The sequence below is a fragment of the Scedosporium apiospermum genome, assembly GCF_000732125.1.
Source record: "Scedosporium apiospermum strain IHEM 14462 chromosome Unknown SEQ_SAPIO_0121, whole genome shotgun sequence".
Lineage (NCBI taxonomy): Eukaryota > Fungi > Ascomycota > Sordariomycetes > Microascales > Microascaceae > Scedosporium > Scedosporium apiospermum.
The window spans coordinates 1,944,302-1,968,523 of record NW_015971822.1 but is presented as its reverse complement, the minus strand read 5'-3'; the positions used below and the strand labels follow the sequence as shown (position 1 = coordinate 1,968,523).

Genomic DNA, 24,222 nt, shown 5'->3' with positions numbered 1-24,222 from the left:
GTCTGGAGGATCAATCAAGGAGGGTAGGTCAAGTCTAGGCCATTCGCATCTGCTTCTCCCTTCGGACCATCTCCATAACACCCATAACACCAGAGTGTCGCAACGTCTCGAGGACGACCCTCATGCCCTCTCGGCTCTTTCCGAGCTGGTCGACGGTCTTGGTCGAAGCCATCTTCTCAATGCTGGCCCGGATCCTCGTTCCCATCCAGCCTGAGAGCCACCGGTCCTCCCGAACATCCTGGAGGCGTCCCCTAATCTTCTCACCGAGTCTCGACCTGAAGATAACCTTCGTAGAGACCTCGGTATTCGAATCGCTTCCAAGCATGCTGAGAGGGGAGACACCCTCGGGAACCTTGTACAGCTGCTGCTCAACAACGCTCAAGACACCAGTGAAGTTAAGGTTGCGACTTTCGGTCTTCATCCAACCCTCCCGCATGTCGACGACGCTCGTCTCAAGAATGTAGCTTGCTTTCTCGGCCGATTTCCCGCCTGTGACGCCAGCAGGGAGAAGCTTAAAGATGGCCGAGGGCATCCTGGACTTCTTGAGATGGATGCGCGTCATGTGCAAGCGACCAGTGACGGGGTCGACCTCGCTGGAGATAGTGTCGGTGCTGAGGACATGGGTGGCGAAGGGGTTGATAGCCGGAGACGTGTATCGGAGGAAGTAGGCGAGGGTGACGGCGGGGAAAGGGTGGGCGTAAGTGTTGGCCGCTGTGTGGTAGAGAACCATCTTGTCCGTAGGAAGGTGAATAGGTTCGCAAGGATCGTAGGTAAAACGCTTCGAGCTCGAGCTTAATAGGTCGTGTTGTAGATCAATCGCGCCGATGGTATGTCTAAACCGCACGTAGACATTGGGTGACAGGATGTGGCCCGCAATGGAGCTATCACACAGGTGGTGAACGGCCAAGAGAAGATTTTCTCAAGCTCGAGGCTTACCCTCGGATGTCGGTTTTGATGGTGGATCAATTGGTCCGAGGAATTTTGATGGGGAGAAAATTAGCCATAGCAAGGCAATTGGGCTGGGCACGGAGAATCGAATCCTTGGGATCAAAAACAAAAAGGAAAAAAAGAGAGGGGGAAGAAGAAAGCAAGAGGGGGAATGATGATCAGGTATGATTGGAGTATTGGGAGGCGTGATGTGTTGGTGTGGTCGTGCCGGAAATACTGGAAGTGCTCGGAAAAAGTGAGTACAAAAATACTTCATCGTGCTTTTTCCCAGATGGTCATAGTACATGATCGAACGACATGAGCCCAGAAGAGGAAACTCGACAGGCGGTTTTCACATGATAATTAGTGAGTTTTGATTGGTTGACCCCGCAAATCCCGACCACCCACAACCAGTGGCAATGCGATCAACAGGCCGTTGCCATTTGGCAGTTCAGCCGGTCAGCTGGCAATTAATTGTTAATGATGAATGAGGAGAGGCTAAGCGGAATATGATTATACCGAGGTACAATTGACTGCTCACTTTTGCAACACAATTGCAGACCGATATCCATTGAGAGCTTGGCAGCAACCTCATCCGACGGCTAGGCTCACATTTTGCTCCCGACATTCCCGGCTTGAAATACTACTGGATGCCTGCAGTCACAACTCTTGGGCCGCCTTCCAGCCAAAACCCCATCTCCTCGCATCCTTGCAGCTTGAAGTCAACGTCGGCCAATCCTCCAATTAAACTTAGCATCGAGCCAGATTGACGCGCCAGAACGCCTCAAGCGAATAAACTCGACGTCATGGCTTAACTCTATCGAGTTGTAGCAACCCTTCCCCGCTCAGCCAGCCTCTGGTTCCGGGGACATGTTCTCCGAGCTAAGTTGTTCTTGCTCACGAGCCGAGATTCGGTGCGGTCGTGAACAGGCACCTCGAGAGGGTGGGTCCTGGGCGGAGAGGCTCATCATTGATCTCGCTGGCACGCTCAGAGAGCCAACCTGCGACCTATTCGCTCGTGATTCATCCGGGCCTGCGTACTGCCCTCTTCTAGCCATTTATATCGGTATTCTGCACCTTCAGACCGGTTTCTTTCCCCGAGAGCCTCTCTTGCTTATATTTGTACTCCTCTATGGCATCCACCACCCTCTGCGCGATGACCAACAGTTTCTCCTCCTGAAGACGTTGTCCCACTATCTGCACACACGCCGGTGCGCCGTGGTACATGTCTGCATCATCTACAGTTCGAGTTAATGAAGCTATGCTAATCACGTAGAATCGCCCAGCCCTGGAAATAGAAGCCATGAGCTGCGTATGTGACGAAGAAAACTTACAAGCATTCCAGTTGCGTCTATCAACCTCACTGACTGGGAGGTAATCGACATCAAGTTTGTCAATGGCTCTGTCTGCGAATGTAACCGGGATTACAATCGCTACATAGTCGAGCGTATTGATAATGGACGTATACGCTACAATGACTCGGTCAACTAATGTACATAAATACTTGCTTAACCGAGAGCGGTAACCTACTGTAGTAGAATGACCTCCCTGGGATGACGGCAGCCGTGGGTGTTACTATTCAGAACCCCCCCGGGTTAGTTGTCCGTATTAGTACGATCTGGAAACGAGCCATGCAGGCTTACTAGGCATAATCAAGGCATCAACCGGCCGATCTAAGCATTAATCTCCATCAGCCTATCGTTGCCAAAATGAACCAACCTCATCGGGTCAAAAAACCACTCCTACCTGTCCCGCTAAGGGCTTTAGTCGAGAGCCAATACTCGTTATAATCATTTCTGAATGCATGAAGCCTTTGGACGAACTGCTCGACTTCAATAGCATTCAGCGGCTTTTGGGGCTTCCCATTCGGAAAATAAGGAATTAGCTCCGGGATAAATGGCTCCTCGGAGAGCGCCAACTGTTGGGGCACATCATAGTTGCCATCCGCATTTACTATTTTGTCCTGCAGTCAAAAATCAGCTTGTGTCCAACTTTGATGTCTCAATGGCTTGACTTACATGCAATATTTCTGCTTCAGTGTGGTTTGGGGGATTCCAATCGACAGCCTGAAATAACACGGTCAGTGGTGCCACAATAGTCCACGAGAGAAACGGCCTGTAAACTCACGCCATGCCCTTGCGCTTGCACAGCGTCGATCACTATGTTCAGAGCCCGCTCAATTGGGGGATGTGGCCTTACTATGCCGTCATGTGCGTAGACACCGAATGATAGCTTGCGTTTGGTGTAATTCTGTGCCTGGTTTTCCCGCCAGGGGAGGGGAATGACTTCGGGGTCACGAAGCCAGGGTTCAGTGGACAGAAGTGCCTCGAACAGAAGCCTAATGGAAGAAATAGAACGCCCAAGCAGTCCCGGGACCGTGGGAATATGAGCTTGACCCTTGGACTTTGAAATAACTCACGTTAGCTGGCTCAAAGACATAAACGATCGGAAGGAAAACCAACCGAGTTCGCCACGTTCTTAAAAGAAAGTCTGTTGGCGGAAGGCTTGATGCTAAAAATACCATTGTATGATGCCGGCATAGAAACGGATCCACCTGTACGGTATTAGGGCTTTATTCATTAGATTGGCAGTATACGAGATTGTGGAGACTTGCCAACATCAGCCCCAATGCCAATTGCGCTGCCTCCCAGAGCTTGGATTGCGCCCTCGCCTACAACAGTATTAGTCCCCTTCTTCATGATCATCAAAACCTGAACTGTGACTCGGCTCACCTCCAGAGCTTCCGCCAGAAGAAAGATTCTGGTTGACTGGGTTGAAGTTATATCCGAGGATATTATTGTTGGTTTCCCCATACCAGAGACTTTGTACACAAGTGGTTTTGCCAATGATTATAGCGCCCAAGGATTCTAGCTCACGAACGATTTCACTTTCTGTAGCCCCTTTGAGAGGTGAGTCTTTGCTTCCTTCAAAGGTATCAATCCAGCCGACGTATCCCATCGTCGTGTTCATTCCTTTGACATGGTACTGATCTTTAAGAGTCATTGGTAGACCGTGGAGCGGCCCGAGAGCTTTGCCCTCCCGTTTGAAATAGGCATCTAACTTTTTGGCCTGCACAATGGCGCTCTCAAAGTTAATCTCCAGGAGAGATTTATTCTGTCAAGGTCGTCAGAAGAACACCGAAGATAACGCATGGCAAGCTGCCGGATACAAGTAAACCATACCAACTGATGGGCAAACGCGGCGCGCTTGCAAAAGGCCGTCACTACTACTTCCGATGAAATGGATCCACTCGTGGTCAACGCCAACAGATCTGGTACATCCATAGACGTGATCGAGAGGGTTTCAGGATCAAGCAGACTTTCAATAAACTCGCCCGCGATGGAAGGCAGGAGGCTGGCCTTTTCAATAAATGAGAGCTCCAATAACCACTCGCTGCGGATTTTCGCCAAATCGTCGTCTCTTTTTCCCTGCACAAGATCTTCCCACAAAGTCGGTTGCTTGATGTTTCCCTCCGGTTTCCATCCCACTAGGTCGAGTCCTCCAGGAGTCCACACGTGGACAAGATATATAAAGAGGAAGCAGAGGAGGATAGCCGCGAGCGTTCTCAAGAGGCTGCTTTCCGTAAAAGCCGTCCGGGCGCTCTTCGCGCTCTTAGCATTGTCGAGCGACATCCTGGGGATTAAAGAAGTCGAGATGTAGTCGGATGAGATTTTGGTGGATTTGAGCCGCAAATTGATGAATAAAAGGGAACCTCAGGTGTAAAAGTACTCAACATCACTGCCAAATCTTTTGATGCCTGACAAGGATTATTGTATCCTTCAGATTTCCATTGAATCTGCAGTCGCACCCTCGCTTCCGTATACAGGCCAATATGGCGTAAGATATTATCGTCTTATGTCTAGATGATTCATGTGTGGAATATCTAAGGGGGGGAACACTGCAGGGAATTACATGACCGTCCTCGATGCTGCCCCCAGGACGCAAGAAACAGCAGGAAGTCTCAATAATGTTTTGTGCCTGCTGTTAGACTTTTCTTGAAGCGGAAGCAGGTGGAAGGATCGAGTATGTGCAATATGGTAGGAGGGATGCATGCGGGCGACCAACGTGGACATCAAAATTCTATACGAAGCACACGCCAGGAACGTCAACTGCACCAAAAAGGGAAAGAAGAAAATGAAAAGCGCGCATGCCAAAGTGAACCCACCAGCTGACCGGCCACCATTGTACTATCGCCGGAAACCCGTATACGAAGTGGCTTGAAACCAGGTATGCTTTACCCGCATAGAAGTTCGCCTCATTTTCGCCTGGCGAGGAAAGGCGGTATGCTTTTTCGAACATCAGTCCAACCCCAGTTTGATACCGGGGATTGAATTTTAATTCATTTTATTGGTTTACCACCTCCCAATCCTTTTCAGCAATCATTTAAATTTCCCTACGCGTGTTCTACCCCCAACAACTTAGACTACAAAAATACAAGTAGTGGTCGTCCTCAAATCTGCCTTGGTTGGGGTCCTAAATTTTGAATGTAATGGTGATGATTGCCAGCTAGTATTCGATACCCAGAACCTCCCCTCTCTGGGAACTAGACGTTTGCTCTTGGTTTCTGTCTGCTAGGCTAACTGGCTGCCCACAGTACCGAGGTAGAAGGCATTTAGATTCTTACAGTCGTGATGTGTAATGGGCCGATGACTACGTTGCACGAAAAGTATGAAGAGGCACTGATTGGAGAGTACTCCCCACGATGCGGTACAAAGCAGGTGCTGGGTCTCACCGAGCCGCACGGGAATTACTACATGACGTGAGCACCATCCGCGATGCCGCAGGGTTAGGTCGGTTGAGGCTGTTAGTGAGATCAAATCCTTTTTACCACGTCTGTAAGAGATACTGATCATCCTAGACGAATCCGGCCAACGGCGATTCTGCTGCAAGCGCTCAATATTTGCAGGATATGGAAGCACACAGGAAAAGCGGTCTGATCTCATGCGCTGAGACCGTCTTTCTACGACCACCACTCGTAGATGAGAATGAGGCATGTTACATCGCCATGAGATGACCGATGAATAGATTTCATCCCGATAGAGCATGACAGAGACGCGGACAGAGAAAAGTGTCTCGTAGTCCAGTCGTGCTCCAGGGACGTTACCGTCTGTGGAGATAAAGTGGTTCAAGCCCGGTCTGGAATTCTCTCCGATGGGATTGGAGCCCTCTTGTAGGGGTTAGTAAACCGGATGTCCCTGGAAGAATCGAGGCGGGAACCGATGATGTCTGGGATTGTCCAAGTCGGGTCGCGATGTCCCCACCAACAAATGGGATGGACCGTAACCGGGGCTGTGCACACCGGGTTTGCCTAAATAGCGCGCTGTGATTGGCTGGAAACGGGATCCTAGGCTCAATTTACGGACGGCAGGAGCCGTAGCGCGTCTCCACTTCTCGGTACATTTGCAGTGTACAACTGTACACCACGACCAACTCGAGGCTTAATTTGATTGGTTGGTTTGGAGAAGTTCTGAGGTACTTTGTACTTTGCAGCCCGAGTCCAAGCGAAGCGCACATTGGCGCCGGAGCCTTGCGGGCAACGACGACCGCGTCAGGCTCCAGGGAACAATTCTCCTTTCTCCTTTCTCCTTTCCTTCGGCCCTATTCGTGATGCTGCCACAAAAGTGCTCCGACGATATTGTCTCGTGATCTCTTTATCCCTTTACTCCTCAATTGGTACCCGGTGCGTACCACCAGGCGAGCCGGGTCTCTCTGCTTCTAGAAGTCCCTCCCCCTTTTGTTCGGTCTTCCAGGCTCCCAATCGCAGGAGGACGCTAACGTCAAGAAGAGCCAAGATTTAGCCCTCTTTACCCTCAAAGGCCTCGTCATAGGGGTAGGTAGGCTTATCTGAACTGCATTGTGGCGTTATCGCTTAGTTAGTGAAGGACCAGAGTTCGGGGCTGGTTTCTAAAGCTATCATCGTGGAAGTTGGCAGCCGAACGCCGAGAACAAAAACTCACCCTGCGGCATTCCCATACCCCGGCTTCCTGCATCGCCAAACAACCAGTGAAACTGGGGTGCCGTGATCAAACAGGTTCTTACTTCTGGATCACGAAGTAACAATGGACCCCCAGGTGTGTCCCACCCACAATATCTCTTCTGCAGGTCGAAGTTCCCGATTGTATCCACTCCCCTTTCTTGGATCATGCCCTCGGGGAAGACTGCCCGGCAACCTCCTCTTACATTAGCCTATCCAGGTCTCGTATGATGACTTGGCTTACAGCCAAGTCTTCCCTCATTTGGGGGTCCCCACCGCCGTTGATGAAAGAAACGCAAACCCATTGCCGAGCGGGGGGCCGGACTCTGGTCGCTCAACCCAATTCCTGACCCCATTGACCTTCGCCGGGCTACCGAGATACCCAGCGAACTCTACCCCCTCATTCCCCTCAGTCTTGCCATCAAGCAATACGCGAACCCTTGTATCTACATCCAGCCAACCCCTCATAACTCTAAACCCTTCGTTTGCGATGCTCGGAGCGAGTCATGGCTGGCCAGGCTACGCCGCCTTCAATAATATCGGATCCCGGTTCAGCGAGTCTTCCGGCTCCCCGAGATCGCCCGCCTCGAGGTCAGAGGACGGAATCGATCTCAATTCCAGGACCGACAATCCTCAACCTGCACATCTCTTGTTTGATATATTCCGATGTCATGTCGATTTCACTCCGTCCAGTGGTGAGCAGGGTCGCGTTGGGAGCCAGAATGAGCACCTGAAGACTACTTCTGCTCTTCCATCCCACTCTGGGGAACTTGTAAAGCCGTTCGAATCCTCTAACCCCAACATTCGTGTTGGACCACCATCTTCCCCCTCCAACTCTATTGTCCTCACTCCCCAAAGCTCAACGACACCCTATACTCGATCCCTTGGAACTCCCTCCGTAAATGGAGACCCGCGGCCTGCCGGGGTTGGTCTTAGCAGAGACTGGTCGCTGCCTCAGAAGGTTAGAACTTTCTTCATCCTCCAAGCTAGCTCCGTATCTTGGCCTTACTAAATCGTATCCCAGAAGAAACGCGGGCGGAAACCGGGCGTGCGACTGAACCATGCGGTGGTCAAAAAGAAAATTCCAGAGAGGCCTGCGGTGAAGGGAATTCCGAAGAGAACGGGGCCTTTGTCCGAAGCTTCAAGAGAAGAATCTCGCATATTAATAGACCTTGGTGGGGCCTGTTGTGCCTGTCGCTATTTGAAGACCAAGGTATGGAATGCCCGATGTGTCTGGATATGGCTCCTAGCAGCCGACGGCCACGAGCTCCTTAGGCTGATATAGAATTACTGACATCTGTCCTCACCTGCAGTGTAGCGTCAATCCAGAGAACCATGAGGGTTCCTGTAAACGATGCGCCTCCTTGAAACCTCGCCCCGGCCTATGCTACCGGTATTCGGTTAATGACGCATCGTTATACCGAGAACAAGAAGCTCCATATCATCTGTTCAGTAAGAGATGGAAAACCATGGACCTAGTGAACATCGAGGATTGGGCCTCGACTGAGGATCAAATCATTGAGGTCAGCCAAGTCTTCTTGAAAGCTCCGTACAAATTGAGGGTTCGACAGTTCATTCCCCAGGAGGGCGATATGCTTGAGGAGATATGGCATGACGGCTATATCCAGCGACGTTTCCCGATTCCTCCGTACGCCATCGTTGACATGGAAGAGGCCGCACAATCCATTGCTAAGATGGCAGAAGACACCCAACACCTCTACTGGGAGAGTATCATCCCTCAGAACAGCAAGTCAGAAGGGGGCGACTTTATATGGGATACCTTCTTCTTTGCGTTTGGATATATTGGTGATGTCAAGGTTTGTAGCTCAGTTTCATAGTTCTAGAGATCGAGGATCTGTCTACTGACACTCCACCACCCACCTGCGTAGGATAACGACGCAAAGCTTCTGATACGACAAGCATTTCGCCTGTGGCAGGCCTGCCGTTTTACATCATACCCCGAGGCTATTGTGGCAGGAATGGAAACTTTGGGCTGCCGGCAGGTAGACGCGGACCCCTCTAGTCCCTGGGCCAATCAGTTCCCTACACCACCGGTCATGGGTGCCCAGCTTGAGTGCATTATATATACTAAATTCCTCCGACCATGGAGCGCAGAAGTCCGCAGCCTGCTTGAAAAAATCATTCGGGGCCGATCCCGGATGAACTGGTTAAGCGTTTACTTGACCTTATTCGTGCTGCTCCACAGTTGTTCTCTTCTGATCCATCGGGACTACGAATACGCCCGGCAGATCGGGCTCTGGGAAGACTATGCCAACCCACAATCCGTCAAGGACCATCAGAGGGGAGTCACGACACTCCTGGCCCATTTCCACGTTGTACTTGGCGGGGCGCTGCCTTTTCGCCTCACTTCAGAGTCTCGTCCAGCTGCCTCGAAGCGAAAGCCTGATTTCACTCCTAAGGAGGAAAAGTTTGTGAAACGGACATATGCATATGTCAGTTCAATGAGTAAGTTCATTTGCTTTCAGCACATACAGGTATCTAGGCTCTCCCCTACTGACTCCTCGACTTTTCACGATAGGACCTTCCTTTAGCTATGTTCGTCAGACCCAAGATCCGAAGAATGTATGGTACTGGCTGTCCCAGCTATACGACGAAGACTGGACACCAGATAAAATGGACTAGAGCCGTTATTACTCCGTGGTAGGAATTGCCTTATAATCTATCTTTATATTCTGTACTCGATTGTGTATACTCTATGGCCAAGTTCATTGTTTGGGGGGTGATTTCTTCTTGTTTCCATTGGTCTTTTCCGTGGTTGACACTTTTTCTCACATTTGATGAAGAAGATGGTAACGAACGATAATTTTCAACTGCTGAAAGACGACATACATTCTGGTGGTGTTCTGTGACCCTTTGCAATCTGGAAAACAAAAGCCGCCCTTTGGTAAATCAAGCACAAACTAGGAGCTCGTCAAGAAAGGGGGAACCCTCCCACCCTCCGAATCCGACCAGGTGAGCTAACAATACTTGACCAGGGAAGAACCCCCATACTAAACGAGCGCCCCATACAAAAATATCAAACATAAACATCAGCTAATACTCGAAACGTTCCGCCTTGGCTCCTTTTTTTTTTTCTTTTTTTTTCTTTTTTTTTCTTTTTTTTTTCTTCGAAATTCATTCATCCATTCCCTCCGTTGAGAAAGGGCGCATCTGGCTCGTTGGGATAAAAAGAATCAACTTAATCACACGAAACAGTCGGCCTAAGATACTTGCCGTCCTTCCCAAAGGGGCTGAAGGCCCAGTGCGTCTCCCTCTCCTCATCCTCAAAGACTCGAGCCCATGCAAGGCGGAGGGGAGCCGGAAGTTTCCAGCAGTGCTCCTCGTTGTTCAGCCACAGTCTGACGAGATGACGACGAGAACCCTCGCCGTCCTCGAAGGACTCGCGGCGATGTACGATGCCCATGTTGTTCAGGAAGCGAATATCTCCCTTCATCATGACCGTGCGAATCTCGTGGGCGCGGGAGATGGCGTGCACGGCGTCGAGAGCCTCGGCCTGGCGTTCGGTGAGGCCGGGGATCCCGGGACTGCGGGGATCGCGGGGAGCCGAGCCCGTGAGCAGGCGGCGGGAGAAGTTCATGAGGAGCCTCTCGTCTTGGTGGTAGAGGAGGGCACGCTTGTAGTAGGCGGGGCTTCGACCATAACTGTTCGGTAGGAAGCGTTTTTCTAGTTAGCGGTTGGAAGAGAGATGAGCGGTGTGGTGTGGATGAATCTTCTTTTCTACTTACGTATCGAAGGGCCAATCGGGCTTGACGAGGGCATGGATGATGTCAGGGCGAGTGGCTGCAATTTCGTTGTAGACTTTGCCCACGGACGCCATGACGCTCCTACCACCAACAGAGGCGCAAGCCTTGGTGAACAAGCAAAGAACGTCACAGACGGTATCGGTGTGGAAGGGCTTGGTAAGAGTCAGTCAAAGTTCTATCAGAGAAAGACGTGATGTAGGAAGGATAAAGGTTTACCTTTTCCACCGTCTTATTAGCCACGACATCATCCTCATCCGTGTTGATGACATGCACTAGGAAGGGAGATTAGCTCATTGCCTGATGTGTGTAATGGGGGAGCGGATTGGGCACTTACTGATCATGTCTCCTCGTTGATTCTGCTTGCCTCGAGTCGGGGCAACATACGAGGTGATGCCAAGGCAGACAGTGATGCCGTCTTCGTTGGAATAGGAATCGACATCGAGGCCACGGAGGATAGAGAAACCGCGACCATAGTAGATATCGTCGCGGATTTGGATGAGACGGGGCCCGAGGGTCGGAAGGGGGAAATTAGCGGGGCCGACCACGGTGTTCGGAAGGCCGAGAGCTGATGTTACAAAACGGTGTTAGTGGCCATGTTTGTCCGCACGACACAAACCAAACACCGCCATCCCGAATAATCGGAAGGGGTTCTATTAAGAAGGAAATGCTCTTACAGAGAAAATGGTCCAAGGCAGATTTAATCTCGGCCTTCCATTCATCGGTAAGATGAACGACATAGGCATCCTCATTGGGAAAATCGGCGCCGGACCAAGTCATGGGGCCATCCACAGCACGGGGAAACCCAGCGGGGAGATGGGTTTCAAGACCACCGGCGCGGAGGACAGCCTCGGTGCGCTTTCGGTAGTCTTCCTCGGTGAATTCGTAGTCAATGTCTGCGAACTTTTGAGAGGGGCTTGCGATTGTGGGGATGCGGAGGGCGTCGACTTGGAAACGCCCTCGCAGTCCCTGGGAGTAGTACTGCTCGGCATTGGAGGTGGAAAGGATGGAAGTCATGGCTTCTTCTTGTTCTTGGGATGGGTTTTGGGTGTTAGCGGAAGTGTTGATGAACTTGTCGTCACCGCACATGCACAGGTCAAAGGGTAAGCTCGGGGCTTGGGAACTGAAGTTGTCAAAGGGAAGATGAAGGTTTTGGAAGGGGGCTTGTTATTCAAGGAGGCTCTGGGCTCTGGAGAAGGAATATTGAGGTCAGGAAAGTGGAAATCTTGAGGCCATTTTATATCCTCAGATGCTCTATCCATGAGGTGCGAAAGTGTGGAAGCCAAGATGCACATCTGCGACCAAGTTTCCTGATCTGTGGTCTCTCTCCGCATCTTCAATTCCCTCTCCCCGCCTCGGAAAGCCTCAATCAACCACCCTCCATGATCTATCGGAAGGGAAATGCCTGATGCCAAGGGGCCTACTTGCATCCGAGCGAGGTTAAGGTCGTCATCCAGATTGTCTATCCCCCGCACGAATGTTCGGCTTTTCTCTGGCTTCCTTGAGCAAAACTAGCTGCCGGCATCCTCTCATCTTCCGAGTAGCGAGAGAGATGCTTGACGAGAAGCATGAAGGTCAGCTCTCTGAGTGGCTAGAGCAGAGCCTCAGCCCACCATCTCGGTGTTATGTGGCAGGCCACGAGGGTGTCATTGCCTCATAGGACTCGCGAAGAGCCGCAATTTCATTACCAAAATCGAACTAGCACAGTTGTGGATGTGATCTGGAAGTGATATTGGTTCTCCCCAGATGCACCTATGTACGTAGCACAGCGGCAGGGCTGTGTCTTGTTCCGTAATAAGTTCGCTTGTGTCATCCTCTGCACAAATCACCCTTCTAGATTGAGCCGAACCAGTAGCAGGGTGTGCACAGAGCCGCAATGTCTGGAACTGGGGCTGGAAAAAGATCCCCAAGGTCGCCTGGTCGCCATTCCAACCCTGTCTCGTTCCGAAGGCGGCCGAGGGAGGGCGTGAAGGTGGGCTAAGAGCCGCAATGTCGGAGAAAGTGAGCGCCCAAAGGGGCATAGTTGAGGCTCTGCTGTGCATTGGGAGGGGGTTTCGTTGAGAGCCTGGTCTGCTTGTTCGGTACGGATTGGGGCGGGATCTTACACATGTATGCATTAATGGATGTGTCCAAGAGCACGAGGCGGGTGGGGTCAGGATAAAGCATTGGGATTCTCAGCAAGGACTTGGGAATGCGGCTCTTAGTTTCGGTGACTGTATTCAGACGATGCCTTTCTCTTTGCTCTCTTCGTTTTTCCACCTTTCCTTTGGCCAACCGGCACGATATGTCCGACTTGGCCGGCCAGACTGCACCACGGTGAAGTATTCAGCCGCACTTAATCTAGAATACCACTTGTTCTTACGTAGAATGGAACCCTTCATTGGCTCTAGATGAGGCAAACGATGGGTGGTCTGATAAGAAAGGATCTTTGGTCAAGGGTCACCCTCGTCACCCTCAGCCGCCGGTGGAATTGCTCTGCCAAGCAGGCTTTCAGGAAAGGACTCGGGAAAGCATGAGGGATACATTACTAAACGAAGATATACATTCTACATACGATATCATATCGATGTAAGAGTATGTGTTCTCAACAGAGACATTGGCATCGAATTTAGATTCCACAGCTTGGGCCCATCTAGCTTGACCCCTGCCCATCTCTGGCATCGTCAATGATTGGTCTATGTACGGCTCACGTTTCCCTAGACTGTTTATCTTTCTCATACCTAGTCTCTTTTTCTCATAGACATTGGTAATAATAGTCATTAATTGGTGTGCAGGTAGCGCCCGATTCGCAGACGGTATATCCAGTCCAACTTGCACCACCACACTGGCCATACCTGGAGACTGGAGGGGCTGTCGGCGCAGGAGGATCGGTGAATGAGGTTATGGTAGACCTAAATGTGGAAACAGACGTCGCAGTGACGGTTTCAGTGACGTCTTCTGTGACTGTGACGGTCTCGGGTGTCGGTGACGGTGACGGTGATGCTTCTGCCGTTGCCTCCTCTGTGGACTCGGACGTAGGCTCCCGAAGGGAGTCTGCCGGGTTGGATGTTACAATCCCAGTGTCACATTCGGAAATGGTAGATAAAAGTGTCAATATTGATGTGGTGACTACGGTTTCTGGCTCTGGACTTGAAGTGACTAGTTCGCTAACGGTGGTGGTGCTCGTCACGGTGGCTGTTGAGACTTGAGTAACTGTCACGACTGAGGTTTGGACTACTGTTGTTGTAGATGGTGTAGCGACACTCGTCGTCAAAGATGCTGTAAAATAGTTAGTTACTTTTATTCATCGTAACGAGATGCGGTTGCTAGGCTTACTTGTCGATGTAGTGCTCGTGCTCGTGCTGGTAGTGGCCGGCCTTCGCTGTGAAGCCACACTCTGGAAGTGGTTCACAAGACTGGTGTATGCCGGTTTCTTGTTGAGGTTGTTATCCCAGAGGCATGCTTCTCCTTGTCCATTGAAAGTGGAGGGCACCCAACTGTACTGCAGCAGATATTAGAAGCCATCGAGCTAACACCAGACTGCTTCCCAAAAGAAGAAGAAAAAAGGAAAGAAAAGACGCAAGGCAGAAAAAAGAGAAAACCAAGAAGGAAAAGTCAACTTACCTGGTCCGCAAAGTCCCAAATGGTAATGCCGATACACTTCGGAGTCTGCAAACAGGCATCTACCACGGTCACGTAGTCCCTTGCCTGTAGTTCCCTATCCGATTGACTCGCTGGCACTCGTGAATGCCGGATATCAATCTCCGTGTAGGCTACCTCGTCGACGAGCGCGGCATACGATGCTAACACACTCATCAAATCCTGTCTGCTTGGCGTCTGGCCCACGATCCAATGCCCCTGTCCACCGACACCATCAATACGTGCGCCTTGTGCTTGAATATTCTTCACTATTTCAAGCGCAGCTGTGGCCTTTGCCCCGGGATGTTCGATGTTATAGTCGTTATAGTACAATTTGGCCCCTGGATCGACTTCGGCCGCAACTTTGAACGCGAAAGGGATGAAATCGGCACCCATGGCCCGGTACATTGGACTCTGGCGATATTGGCCGTTCTCTTCCAGTGCTTCGTTGACGACGTCCCATGCGTAGCATTGTCCCTTGTAATGACCCGCAACGTTCTGGATGTGAGTGCGGATCACGCTTTCCATTTGGTCTCTCGAGTACACATTGCTCACTATTACATCCACATTAATACCAGAATTCGTATAACTTTTGTTAGTATTAATAAATTCCACATACCCCAGCTGGGAAGTTGACTGTGCCACACAAGAGTATGGCATCTTAGTATCTGACCGGCCTGCCGAGCTATACTAGTCACAGCATCACCGTTTCCGTAACTGAACTGGCCTTGGCTCCGCTCAGTAGAGTCCCATTTCTGTCCGTTCGCCGGTGTCACTTGGCCAAATTCCTTCGTGTCTCGCGCGATGGACATATACTGCTGGTTGTTGAGCCCCGGGTTGTCTACTGCTGTTCCAAAATACAGCAGACCAGCGGCCTTGGCTAGTTGATTGAGTTGGGCTGAAGCAGTTGATACTGCTGCCAAAATTGTGGTGAGAAGAGTCAAGGAATACATCTTTTGTTGCACATCTCAGTGTTCTTCAATTCTTTAATAGACCAAGAGAGACGACCTGGTTTTCGTTAGGAACTTGCAAAGTGGGAGCAACCACCGCTTATACCGTCACTCCTCTCCTACACAGCATTGCCTCTGCATAATCGTTGAGACTGCGTCACCCGCCTGACTGGCACCAACAGGGACAACGTATCCCATGGACCGGGAACTTGTTGCTGGGAAGGAAATTAAGTAATGTCGACTTCCATATTAAAGCGGCATTAAGCACCGTAGCATCTTGAAAATTGGGAGATGAAGCGAGAGTGAGAGGTTGAGCGGCCCCCGGGACGAGCTTAGACGGCACAAGCTCATAGGACATTCTTATTAGCCCGCACCTCGCGAGATTGGACAGCACCCACCTGCTCAACATATCAATGATCCTTGTGAAGCTTCTCAAGCCACCAACACAAACTCGAAAGCATGCACAAAAGGTCCCCCCGCGCGCCCAGCTCACCAATCTAACTGCCATGTATCCCATTTTATACATTGCCTTCCCCCCATGTTGGGAGTGGCTAGCAACAGCCATCGTCACATCCAGGAAAAAGGAGCTCACCGTTACCAACTGGTGCATGGGAAGCAATACTGTGCTGCAAGAGGGTGTGCAGTATGCCCGCTCGTAAAGTGCCTAGGACACCAAAACGGCACGCCGTCGACGATAGAGTCCTCTCCGGACGTTCGCCTACGGGCGGAATGGGTTTAGCCTGAATATTAAGACCGCATCCGATTCTCGTCACACACGAAGGTCGAGATGTTAGTAGGGAAGATTGGCACAACGACCACTTTTCTACCGATCCGGTGGCGCGAGGATTCCAGAACCCTTGCTCAGGTGTCTTGCTGTGTGTGGGCTCACGGAGTGATAACGACGGCTCAAGAATAGCAGCCGTCGAGACGGCTGTAAATGACCCAAGCGGTCGGTTTTATATCAGTACTCAATACAAGCAAAAGCACAAACCCGGCTGTAATTTGCTATCGCCTTTTCACCCGGTAAAATGTGACGGATAACCAGGGTGGCCGAGCGGGATGGCAACTTGGCATAAAGGACCTAACTGCTTTTGATGTAAGTAGAGCGGAGGGAGCGGAACGAGATGGGACGACAAATGTGTTACATATTGCCCTCGAATACATGTGTGTGACTTGACTGTTGTAAATCAGAAGTAGAGATAAGAACAATCTCCTCGTCAAGTAGGAGATGTGTCCGTCGAGAAGGTGTGGCAGTGGCTGATTCCACCTAGTTTCCGTTCCGCAGCGGATGGGAGAATCGGGACGAATGTGTGAGGCGATCTCAGTCACAAGGTCGTCACCATCCGGCCTCTGGCATACCCGAAACTGCATGGCTTGGTGGGTGATTCATATCGGGACCGTGTCTGAATCAAGAGGTCCAACCTCGAGAACTAGCTCCAAGCGGATCAAAGAAAATGTTTAAACTTGGCCTTTTACAGCCCGAGACCAGGAGGATAGCTGCGCATTATCTTCTCGGCGGGTATGGTAGCAAAAGGCAAAAGAGAGAGAGAGGGGGGTGGAAAAGGTGAAAAGAAAAGGCAAAAAAGATCGCATGCGCTGCTCTGGTTGACTTCGAACGAAACAATTCCCCGCTGGACACGTACCTACCAGAAAAAAAGGAAAAAAAAATTTAACAACAATAATTTTATTTCTAACTTTTTGAGCGCACCACTTGACCGCTAGGTCTTTTAGTTGCAGTGTTGGTGCTCGAGCTACTCGGTTGGGAGTTCTTGCTATAAACTCATATATAAAGGATTATAAAGGATATGGGCGGTGTCCGTGTATGTCGAGGAAGGTGCGAAGGTGCGAAGGGCGTTCCTTCCGAATGAGAGCGTGTATTATTTGAGTGAGGGATGGACTCGACGATTAGGACATAATGGGCGTGCCGATTTATATAAGGGAAACTCTTTCGTAAGAACTATTGATATGCCTCGAAAAGCACACTCAAAAGAAAGTGTGATGCGACCATATACCGGGCTACGAGGGGCTGGGAATAGGGAGAACGAAGTAATAAAATGGTTCGAATAATATCAAATAGGGAAACATGTGGTTAGTTGGGACTAATATGTGGTGGGATATCTCAGATAAAGATTCTCGCGCGTCTAAGTGGGCTGGCAATGATGATGGGAGTGTGAAATAGGCCTGCTCAGGGCCGAAAGTTCATCAATGAAGAGGGTTAACTGGATATGCAAAGCTGTTCCACCACTGAACCCGCCGTCTCACGAATAAGAGCCGTGAGAGTAAAAGTTGATTTCCGCCGTGGATTATCAGGATCGTGACGGGGTGGGTGGATTGCGAGCTTTTAAATTGAGGGAATAGGGGTATCGCCGGAGCCTAGCGGCTTTCCTTCTATGCCAGGCCCTGGGGAAGGAGGAGAAAAGGCCGCTTCCCCCAACTTGCGGCCAGAGCATCCTTCGATTAGACAGATGGAGTGTGGCGCCAGCGTCGAAAGCCTGCTTCATGCCTTTCCAACGCCCAAAGGTATCAATATATTGTTCCAGCTACATAAAAACGGGTGTAAAGCATAGTGATTTAATCGTTTGGCCACCGACACTGAAAACGCCAGGAGCGCTAAAGAATGCCAATAGACGTGGGATTCCCGTAAAACGGGTTCTCCATAGCAGGAGGGTTGTGTATGGCGAACAGTCAACTCTTTATCATGGCCCCAACCCTCTTCAGGCTTCAGGAGAGAGGGGGATTGGTCGGAGCTGGCGTCGAAGACTCGAGCCTCACGATCCGTTCATATTTGTCGACATCGAGGGCGTGAGCGGACCAATGCATGATGGCTTGGATTCCTACGCGTTCACCGGCCCCATCGGAGGTTATGGAGGTGACATAGCCGATAATATTGAGCCAGCGGCCGGGTCGAATCTCCTCCGACTTTAACGGCCCGAGGCGCTGACCAACATCAACTGCTACGCGGACTGCAGCTGCTTCTGGGAGCTTATGCTGTAGCATCAAGGTGGCTGTCTCGGCCTCATATGACACGACACTAGATAAGAGTCAGAATTAAGAATTCAGGTGGAGGAATGAAGCAAGGACGTACCATCCTAAAAATCGAACCTTATCACCAATCGATCTGTTTGGAAGGTCGGCGAGGGAGCATAGGTGAGAGGGGACCGGGATGTTTGACATCTGAATGATCCTAAGGAAGCTTTATTGATTGCGAGAGAATTTCTTTCTCAGTTCATTTGCTTTACTCCGTATGTTGCTATCAGTCTAGAAATCCAAGTCTCGAGACTGAGTGTTGAAAGCTGACAAATGACATCTCGATGGTCTGGTTTGTTGGACCGAGAATCAACGTCGACAAGAAATTTAACACCTCTTCATGATACGTACACGACTTCTCATCGCTAATTGGCAACCTCGAATCTATCTGAGGAGAATAGTCGATTGGAAGCTCGCTCTCTTCATCATCTCACAGTCTCCATCAGTCGAGGTGAGGTGAAAGTATCTGAGGGCCATCCAGGTATCACGTGTAAGAGTGGAGCGACTACGGCTAATCTGCGGCAAAATGTGTTGCTCACGGAAACCTTCGTCATAGGCCAGACAAGGTCCATCGTGACCAGCCTAGGAACAACATTTCGAGGTGAAATCGTTCCATTCACTACTTCGACATTCTCTCTCTACCTGGGTCGAGACTTTCCCTTTCATATTTCTCTGTCTGCCTAACCCCACGAGGAAGTACGATTTTCCGCCCTGGGACGAGGCCCATCGGCGTTACCTAGGAAGCCCACTTGCCCGTTCCAAGTACCCAGGACTGCCGCCTATTCGACCCCACCATCAACCCGCCACGCAATCCGCCACCACCCTTATCGTGATAATCCTGTCTGTCTCACCTCGCATCAACATCGCGCCTGTACCCTTTCGATAATAGACCCCATCGGTCGAGTTAAAATAATCTAGGACAACATGTCCGGAATCTGGGGCTGGTTCGGCGGCGCCAGCGCTGCCCAAAAGCGAAAGGACAGCCCCAAGAATGCGATCCTCGGTCTCCGATCACAGCTGGAGATGTTGCAAAAGAGGGAGGCGCATCTCCAGAAACAGATAGACGAGCAAGATGGCCTTGCCCGGAAATATGTCAGCACGAATAAGAACGGTTAGTGTTCCTTTCCCAAGGTAGATGATGGTGTTCTCCTGGTCTCAGGGGCGTTCGCGCTGACTTGTTGTCCAACTGTGTAGCCGCGAAGATGGCTTTAAAGAGGAAGAAGCAACACGAACACTCGCTCGAGCAGACTCAGGCGCAAATCGGCACTCTCGAACAACAAATAAACGCGATAGAATCGGCGAACATCAACCGCGAGACTCTCGCGGCTATGGAGAAGGCGGGAGAGGCCATGAAGCAGATCCACGGAAAGCTGACGCCGGAGAAGGTGGACGAGACGATGTATGGACTGCTGCCCCGATATTTCCCTCCGAGATCCTTTTACCTGTATGCTAACGATGGGACGAATAGGGAGAAACTCCGAGACCAGAATGCCCTCAGCGAAGAAATCGTCGCCGCCATCACGAGCAACGCTCTCGGGGAAACCGTGGACGAGGACGAGTTGGAAAAGGAGTTGGAGTCTCTCCAGCAAGAACAGTTGGACGAACAGATGCTTTTGACCGGCCCGGTGCCTGTGGCCGATGCCGTTCACAAGATGCCCGCCGTGGCAAATGGAAAGAGTGCGTGTTGGTCCACGGTTATCCTTGGCCACCCTAACTCTATTCTGTGGATTTAAGAAGCTGACATCACGAATCAACAGTTCCCGACAAGGCGATCGAAGAAGACGACGAAGAGGCGGAACTCAGGAAACTCCAGGCGGAAATGGCCATGTAATGGCAGAATTTTACACGTGCGTGCTTGGAAGGGAAGAAAGCCTATCGAAGACATGACAAAACCTGCATGTAGTTGCGGCGCAAAAGTCATGGGTCTAACTGCACTTGTTCGACGCGGTCCAATCTCTGGGCGGCGGCGTCAAGGTCGGAGACACAGCAATACTTCTTTTCTTGTCTACCACCAAGTCTTGACTTGACTTCCTCATGGCGTTGGCGTTGGGCTGGTTCTTGTTATAACTGGTTATATCGTGTTATATGCCACTCGCAGTTTCGAGAGGGGGACACCAGGCCTGCATAGCTCTGTTACATGAGAAATGAGGGTGGTTAATAGTCCTTTTCTTTTCTTTTACTCCAATTTATCTAGACAAATAGCACACTAGTAGTCAACCCGATGCCGCTCTCTCACTGAGAGATTCATAGATCAGTTCTGGATCATAATCCCTGTACATCGTAGCAGACATGCGTATGGCTCACGGAGATGTTGGATACTTTTTATCAGATCAACAATATCTTGAAAGCCGACGGGGTGAGAATGCCGTTTCGCGGTCCTCGATTCGATCCGTGCGTCATCCGGATTAGAACTCGCCTTCACTGCACTGAGGAGGTGCTCCACAAATACATTTCCCCAGCCACACCTGACCCTTGAAATTGTGATGTTCTGTGAGTCTAGTGCACCCAAAGTCGCTCACGATTCCGATACATTGGGCACGCTTGTACATACTCGACTCGACTCGGGTTCACCGCCTGTTTCAATTCGGTACCTACAATACAGAATCGAAGGGGTTGGTGCTTCGTGCCATTATCATTATTCTTCGAGTGCACAATAAGAAAGAGGCAGGCGGAATCTTTTTTAGGATAGGATGCCCTGCTATAGTAGGGCATTGTTGTTCATGCAGTTCTCCAATCTGGATGAGAGAAAATTTCATGTGTCAGTTGTGGCGTGGAGTTTTTCTTTCTACTTTTTTTTTTCCTTCTTTTTCTGGCACCCCTTCTTTGCGATGCATTACGCATTTGTTGTACTACAGCCAGTTGTTCCGGACGCCCATATTGTCGTTGATGCCCAACACGCCTGTGATGCGCGGGTATAGCTACATTGGGAGCAAGGGCACGTTGAGATGTTGTGCTCAACGGTCTCCGGTTATTCTCAGAGCACGCATACCTTATATGGAGAGCAAGTGTCTACTTCATACGTACATTCAATATTTGTCACGAGTCTCAGTGTAAAGGTCAATATGTATGACAATTGGGGTGGATGAACTTACACATTCATCGCATCGAAGTACGAAGTACGGGGTGTAGTCTGGAGAAGCCAGGCGACGGCAGAGATGCACCTTTGCGCCTTCCACCCGGTAGGGACCCCCAATCCACATGTGGGGCGACACTTGTGCATGTGTGGTGGGGGGAAGGAGTTGTGGAGTGAACGGCAAGATCCTTGGTGTACCTGATCGTGCTTGGCCTCGTACCTCGCACACATACTTCGTACGAGGTCGACAGAGCTGATAGACTATTATCAATTTGGTTTGATTACACGAAGCGCTAGGGCGATCCTGGCAGCATCAATCTGATCCAAGACGGAATGAATTGGAGCGAGGTGAGAGCGTTCGGCTTCTGCTGTTCGGTTGTTAAGTTGAGTATTTAGGGAGCGGCATTCCTGTACCACTCTCCGGTCCGGGCGGTTCAGCCACCAAGCTCCGAAGGTCGGTGCCTTCTTCAACGACGGTTGGCTTCGATTTGAAATGGGATATAAGAAATTGAGTTTTGGCAGGAGCCGGTTAGCAGTGACAGGCGGTACCTTTCCTGGTCACACCGTCTAACTGCATGCGTCGTTTGTGCTTCGTACTTCGCATGTAGTGCACTGGTCCACTGGTGATCGTATGAATGAGAAAATACTATGTAGTGGACTCATACATGAAGTACTCACGCAAATGACCTCATCTTGAGGTTTCTCATCCGGAAGGTATCGGTACGATGAGCACGCACCAGGCAATTCCTGCCACTCCAGTAGTTACACTATGACGAAGTAGTCGCCTGCCATAGGTACTCTATTGGTGTACATGAGATATCAATACTCTAAGCAAAATTCAATGACCGCCACCGTTACTGCCCTAGTCAACCCTAATCAAACCCCCCGGCAATTGCCCGCCTTGGGCTGTCTTTGCCAAATTACGCATCCATGGATGCTATCACGACAGCTCCCTGTTCGGACCAAATCAGTGGGTAGCCTGGCAACCTAACATTAAAAGCTTGGTTGTTTACATTGATCTCTTTGTTGTGAACTCGGGATGTCCGCCAGCTGAACTCCTTCATCCTTCCGAGCTGTCTTAGAATCATACGAAGGACTTGGCCGGAAAGCTCATCGTCGGTCGAGTATTCTCTACTTGGAGATATATCCCTCACATCGGGCACAAGTGCCTCTCATTGTCGGATCGAAACAACCTACAGACGATACCCTAATCTGCCCGACCTGCGAATTCCGCCGCAAGTGGTCGCATTTCTGCAGGAGCCGTCTAGGCGAGGCTGCTGGAGACGAGCCACGTTGCACACTGACTAACCCACTGCGTCCAGAAGAACCAGAAGAAACCACTCAGCGAACCCTGCCGTCCGAAACGGGCACTCCAATGCGCTCCAACCATACGACAAGTCAAATAGAAAGTCGCCATCTTTACCCCAGTGGACCGACTAGGCATCTGGGATGCACAGACAATTACGTCTGGGCCTGTTTCTTGACCTGCCTGTTGTGCTGTGACCAGGCCCAATCAACCATGGCGCCCACAACGTTTCATTCCCGCCCAATCCCAGCCATCGATCACAATGCAATGTGCTTTTACCCCATCTTCACATTGAACCTTCATACCCAATGAGCCCAAATTGCCCCCCGCCAGGAACCACTGCACGGTTTGCAAGGAAGGGTGCCTCACTGTTTAGCGCCTTCGTCCGATGAGTGCCAGGCGATGCTCGAAGCCTAGCCTGGCTATCCTTCACCTTTGGAAAGCCTCTCTTTGCCGGCCGCCCCATCCGGCGACTGTGAAGCAGTGTCAGCGGCATTCATGGCCTCGCTGAGCTTATGTCCGGCCATCATATCACAGCACTAACATCACTGAGCCTGACGAGGAATACCTTGCCCGACGGGCCACCACAGCCGCGGCCTGATACGAAATTATATCACAACGTATTCAACAAGATGGCCAATACAAGAGCGCACACGATCCGTGGTTGAACAACAGCATCGTTTTGTATATTCCCCACTGCCCAGCTTCCCGTTGGTCCAAATCTAGCAATGAGCCAATTGTTCTGCTCCTTTATGCATCCCTCCGTGTCCCGTTTCTCCCATCGTGTGGCCTATATCCGGACAATATTCCGTGATTTCCCTGCTTTTTATCTTGATTCCTCACCACATCCCATACTACCGTACCCTCGGCTTCTCTGCCGAACCCAATTGTTGCTTAATTCCCGTGTTTTTGTGTTCTCATTTGCGATGGTGGAGCTGGCCTGCAAGTGTGCTGAGTGCTGCTTGGTACTTCGTACAGTACTCCTGGATTGGGAGTGGATGAGTTTCTTCGAAGTAGAGTGTGCAGCTGGTACTCTGCGCCGTCCAGCTCCAACTCCATACATTATTTATGTATTCCGATCGTTGATCCATAGCTCAGGTAGCTGTACGGCGCACCAGACTGTAATTATATAGGATCCACAGCCAAAGACCTAAAACCCTCGCATCTCACTTCCGTGCCCAATTACATCGTCAACGTGGCGCCAGTACCCTGATGCCGCCCAATGGCTTGACGACAGATAACATGGGGATGATCACTTGAGCAGACTCTGTTTTCTCAAACTGGAGTCGTCATTGCCAAGTTGGTCCGTTCTGGGGGGCGTATGCATCCTTGTTCATCCTAACAGAACCCCTTGCCGGTCTGGCTAGCTCTTCTCCACTCTACTGGTCAAGGGAAGCATCGGAGCAAGGACTGAAGGACCCTGGTCCGTCGTTCCATGCCAGACGGACCCGAGTTTGTATGCAATCTTGTTGATTCTTGCCTTTTCTAGTCTCACTCCCCGTTGATTTCTCTCACAGAGACTCCCCATTTTCTACACTCTACTCAATCATCTTTTCTGAAAGAGCCCACAAAACTCTTCCAGTGAT

The 24,222-nt window shown here is 50.7% G+C and overlaps 6 protein-coding genes and 1 pseudogene across 6 annotated transcripts; 2 read left to right on the top strand and 5 right to left on the bottom strand.

Annotated features, from left to right (window-relative positions):
- Positions 1 to 34: 34 nt before the first annotated feature.
- On the bottom strand, positions 35 to 730 carry SAPIO_CDS8602 (annotated as a pseudogene; the record flags this gene model as incomplete).
- Positions 731 to 1,977: 1,247 nt separating this feature from the next.
- Positions 1,978 to 4,559, bottom strand: SAPIO_CDS8601 (uncharacterized protein; the record flags this gene model as incomplete). Its single annotated transcript, XM_016790207.1, has 10 exons — positions 1,978 to 2,165; positions 2,262 to 2,396; positions 2,458 to 2,502; positions 2,571 to 2,600; positions 2,674 to 2,890; positions 2,946 to 2,993; positions 3,055 to 3,330; positions 3,390 to 3,481; positions 3,660 to 4,041; positions 4,110 to 4,559. 10 exons carry the CDS (start codon positions 4,557 to 4,559, stop codon positions 1,978 to 1,980), a joined length of 1,863 nt encoding a protein of 620 aa, XP_016640470.1.
- A 3,811-nt stretch (positions 4,560 to 8,370) lies between these two features.
- Positions 8,371 to 9,544, top strand: SAPIO_CDS8600 (uncharacterized protein; the record flags this gene model as incomplete). Its single annotated transcript, XM_016790206.1, has 3 exons — positions 8,371 to 8,718; positions 9,151 to 9,367; positions 9,441 to 9,544. The coding sequence occupies 3 exons, from the start codon at positions 8,371 to 8,373 to the stop codon at positions 9,542 to 9,544; spliced, it is 669 nt and encodes a 222-aa protein (XP_016640469.1).
- Positions 9,545 to 10,100: 556 nt separating this feature from the next.
- SAPIO_CDS8599 (uncharacterized protein) lies at positions 10,101 to 11,751 on the bottom strand (the record flags this gene model as incomplete). The annotated part of the gene is made up of 5 exons (XM_016790205.1): positions 10,101 to 10,563; positions 10,648 to 10,817; positions 10,882 to 10,937; positions 11,000 to 11,230; positions 11,340 to 11,751. The coding sequence occupies 5 exons, from the start codon at positions 11,749 to 11,751 to the stop codon at positions 10,101 to 10,103; spliced, it is 1,332 nt and encodes a 443-aa protein (XP_016640468.1).
- A 2,057-nt stretch (positions 11,752 to 13,808) lies between these two features.
- SAPIO_CDS8598 (uncharacterized protein) lies at positions 13,809 to 15,233 on the bottom strand (the record flags this gene model as incomplete). Its single annotated transcript, XM_016790204.1, has 5 exons — positions 13,809 to 13,920; positions 13,978 to 14,057; positions 14,266 to 14,778; positions 14,900 to 14,916; positions 14,972 to 15,233. The coding sequence occupies 5 exons, from the start codon at positions 15,231 to 15,233 to the stop codon at positions 13,809 to 13,811; spliced, it is 984 nt and encodes a 327-aa protein (XP_016640467.1).
- A 2,718-nt stretch (positions 15,234 to 17,951) lies between these two features.
- Positions 17,952 to 18,404, bottom strand: SAPIO_CDS8597 (Uncharacterized protein; the record flags this gene model as incomplete). Its single annotated transcript, XM_016790203.1, has 2 exons — positions 17,952 to 18,261; positions 18,316 to 18,404. 2 exons carry the CDS (start codon positions 18,402 to 18,404, stop codon positions 17,952 to 17,954), a joined length of 399 nt encoding a protein of 132 aa, XP_016640466.1.
- A 777-nt stretch (positions 18,405 to 19,181) lies between these two features.
- Positions 19,182 to 20,088, top strand: SAPIO_CDS8596 (uncharacterized protein; the record flags this gene model as incomplete). Its single annotated transcript, XM_016790202.1, has 4 exons — positions 19,182 to 19,368; positions 19,452 to 19,656; positions 19,726 to 19,934; positions 20,015 to 20,088. 4 exons carry the CDS (start codon positions 19,182 to 19,184, stop codon positions 20,086 to 20,088), a joined length of 675 nt encoding a protein of 224 aa, XP_016640465.1.
- Positions 20,089 to 24,222: the final 4,134 nt, after the last annotated feature.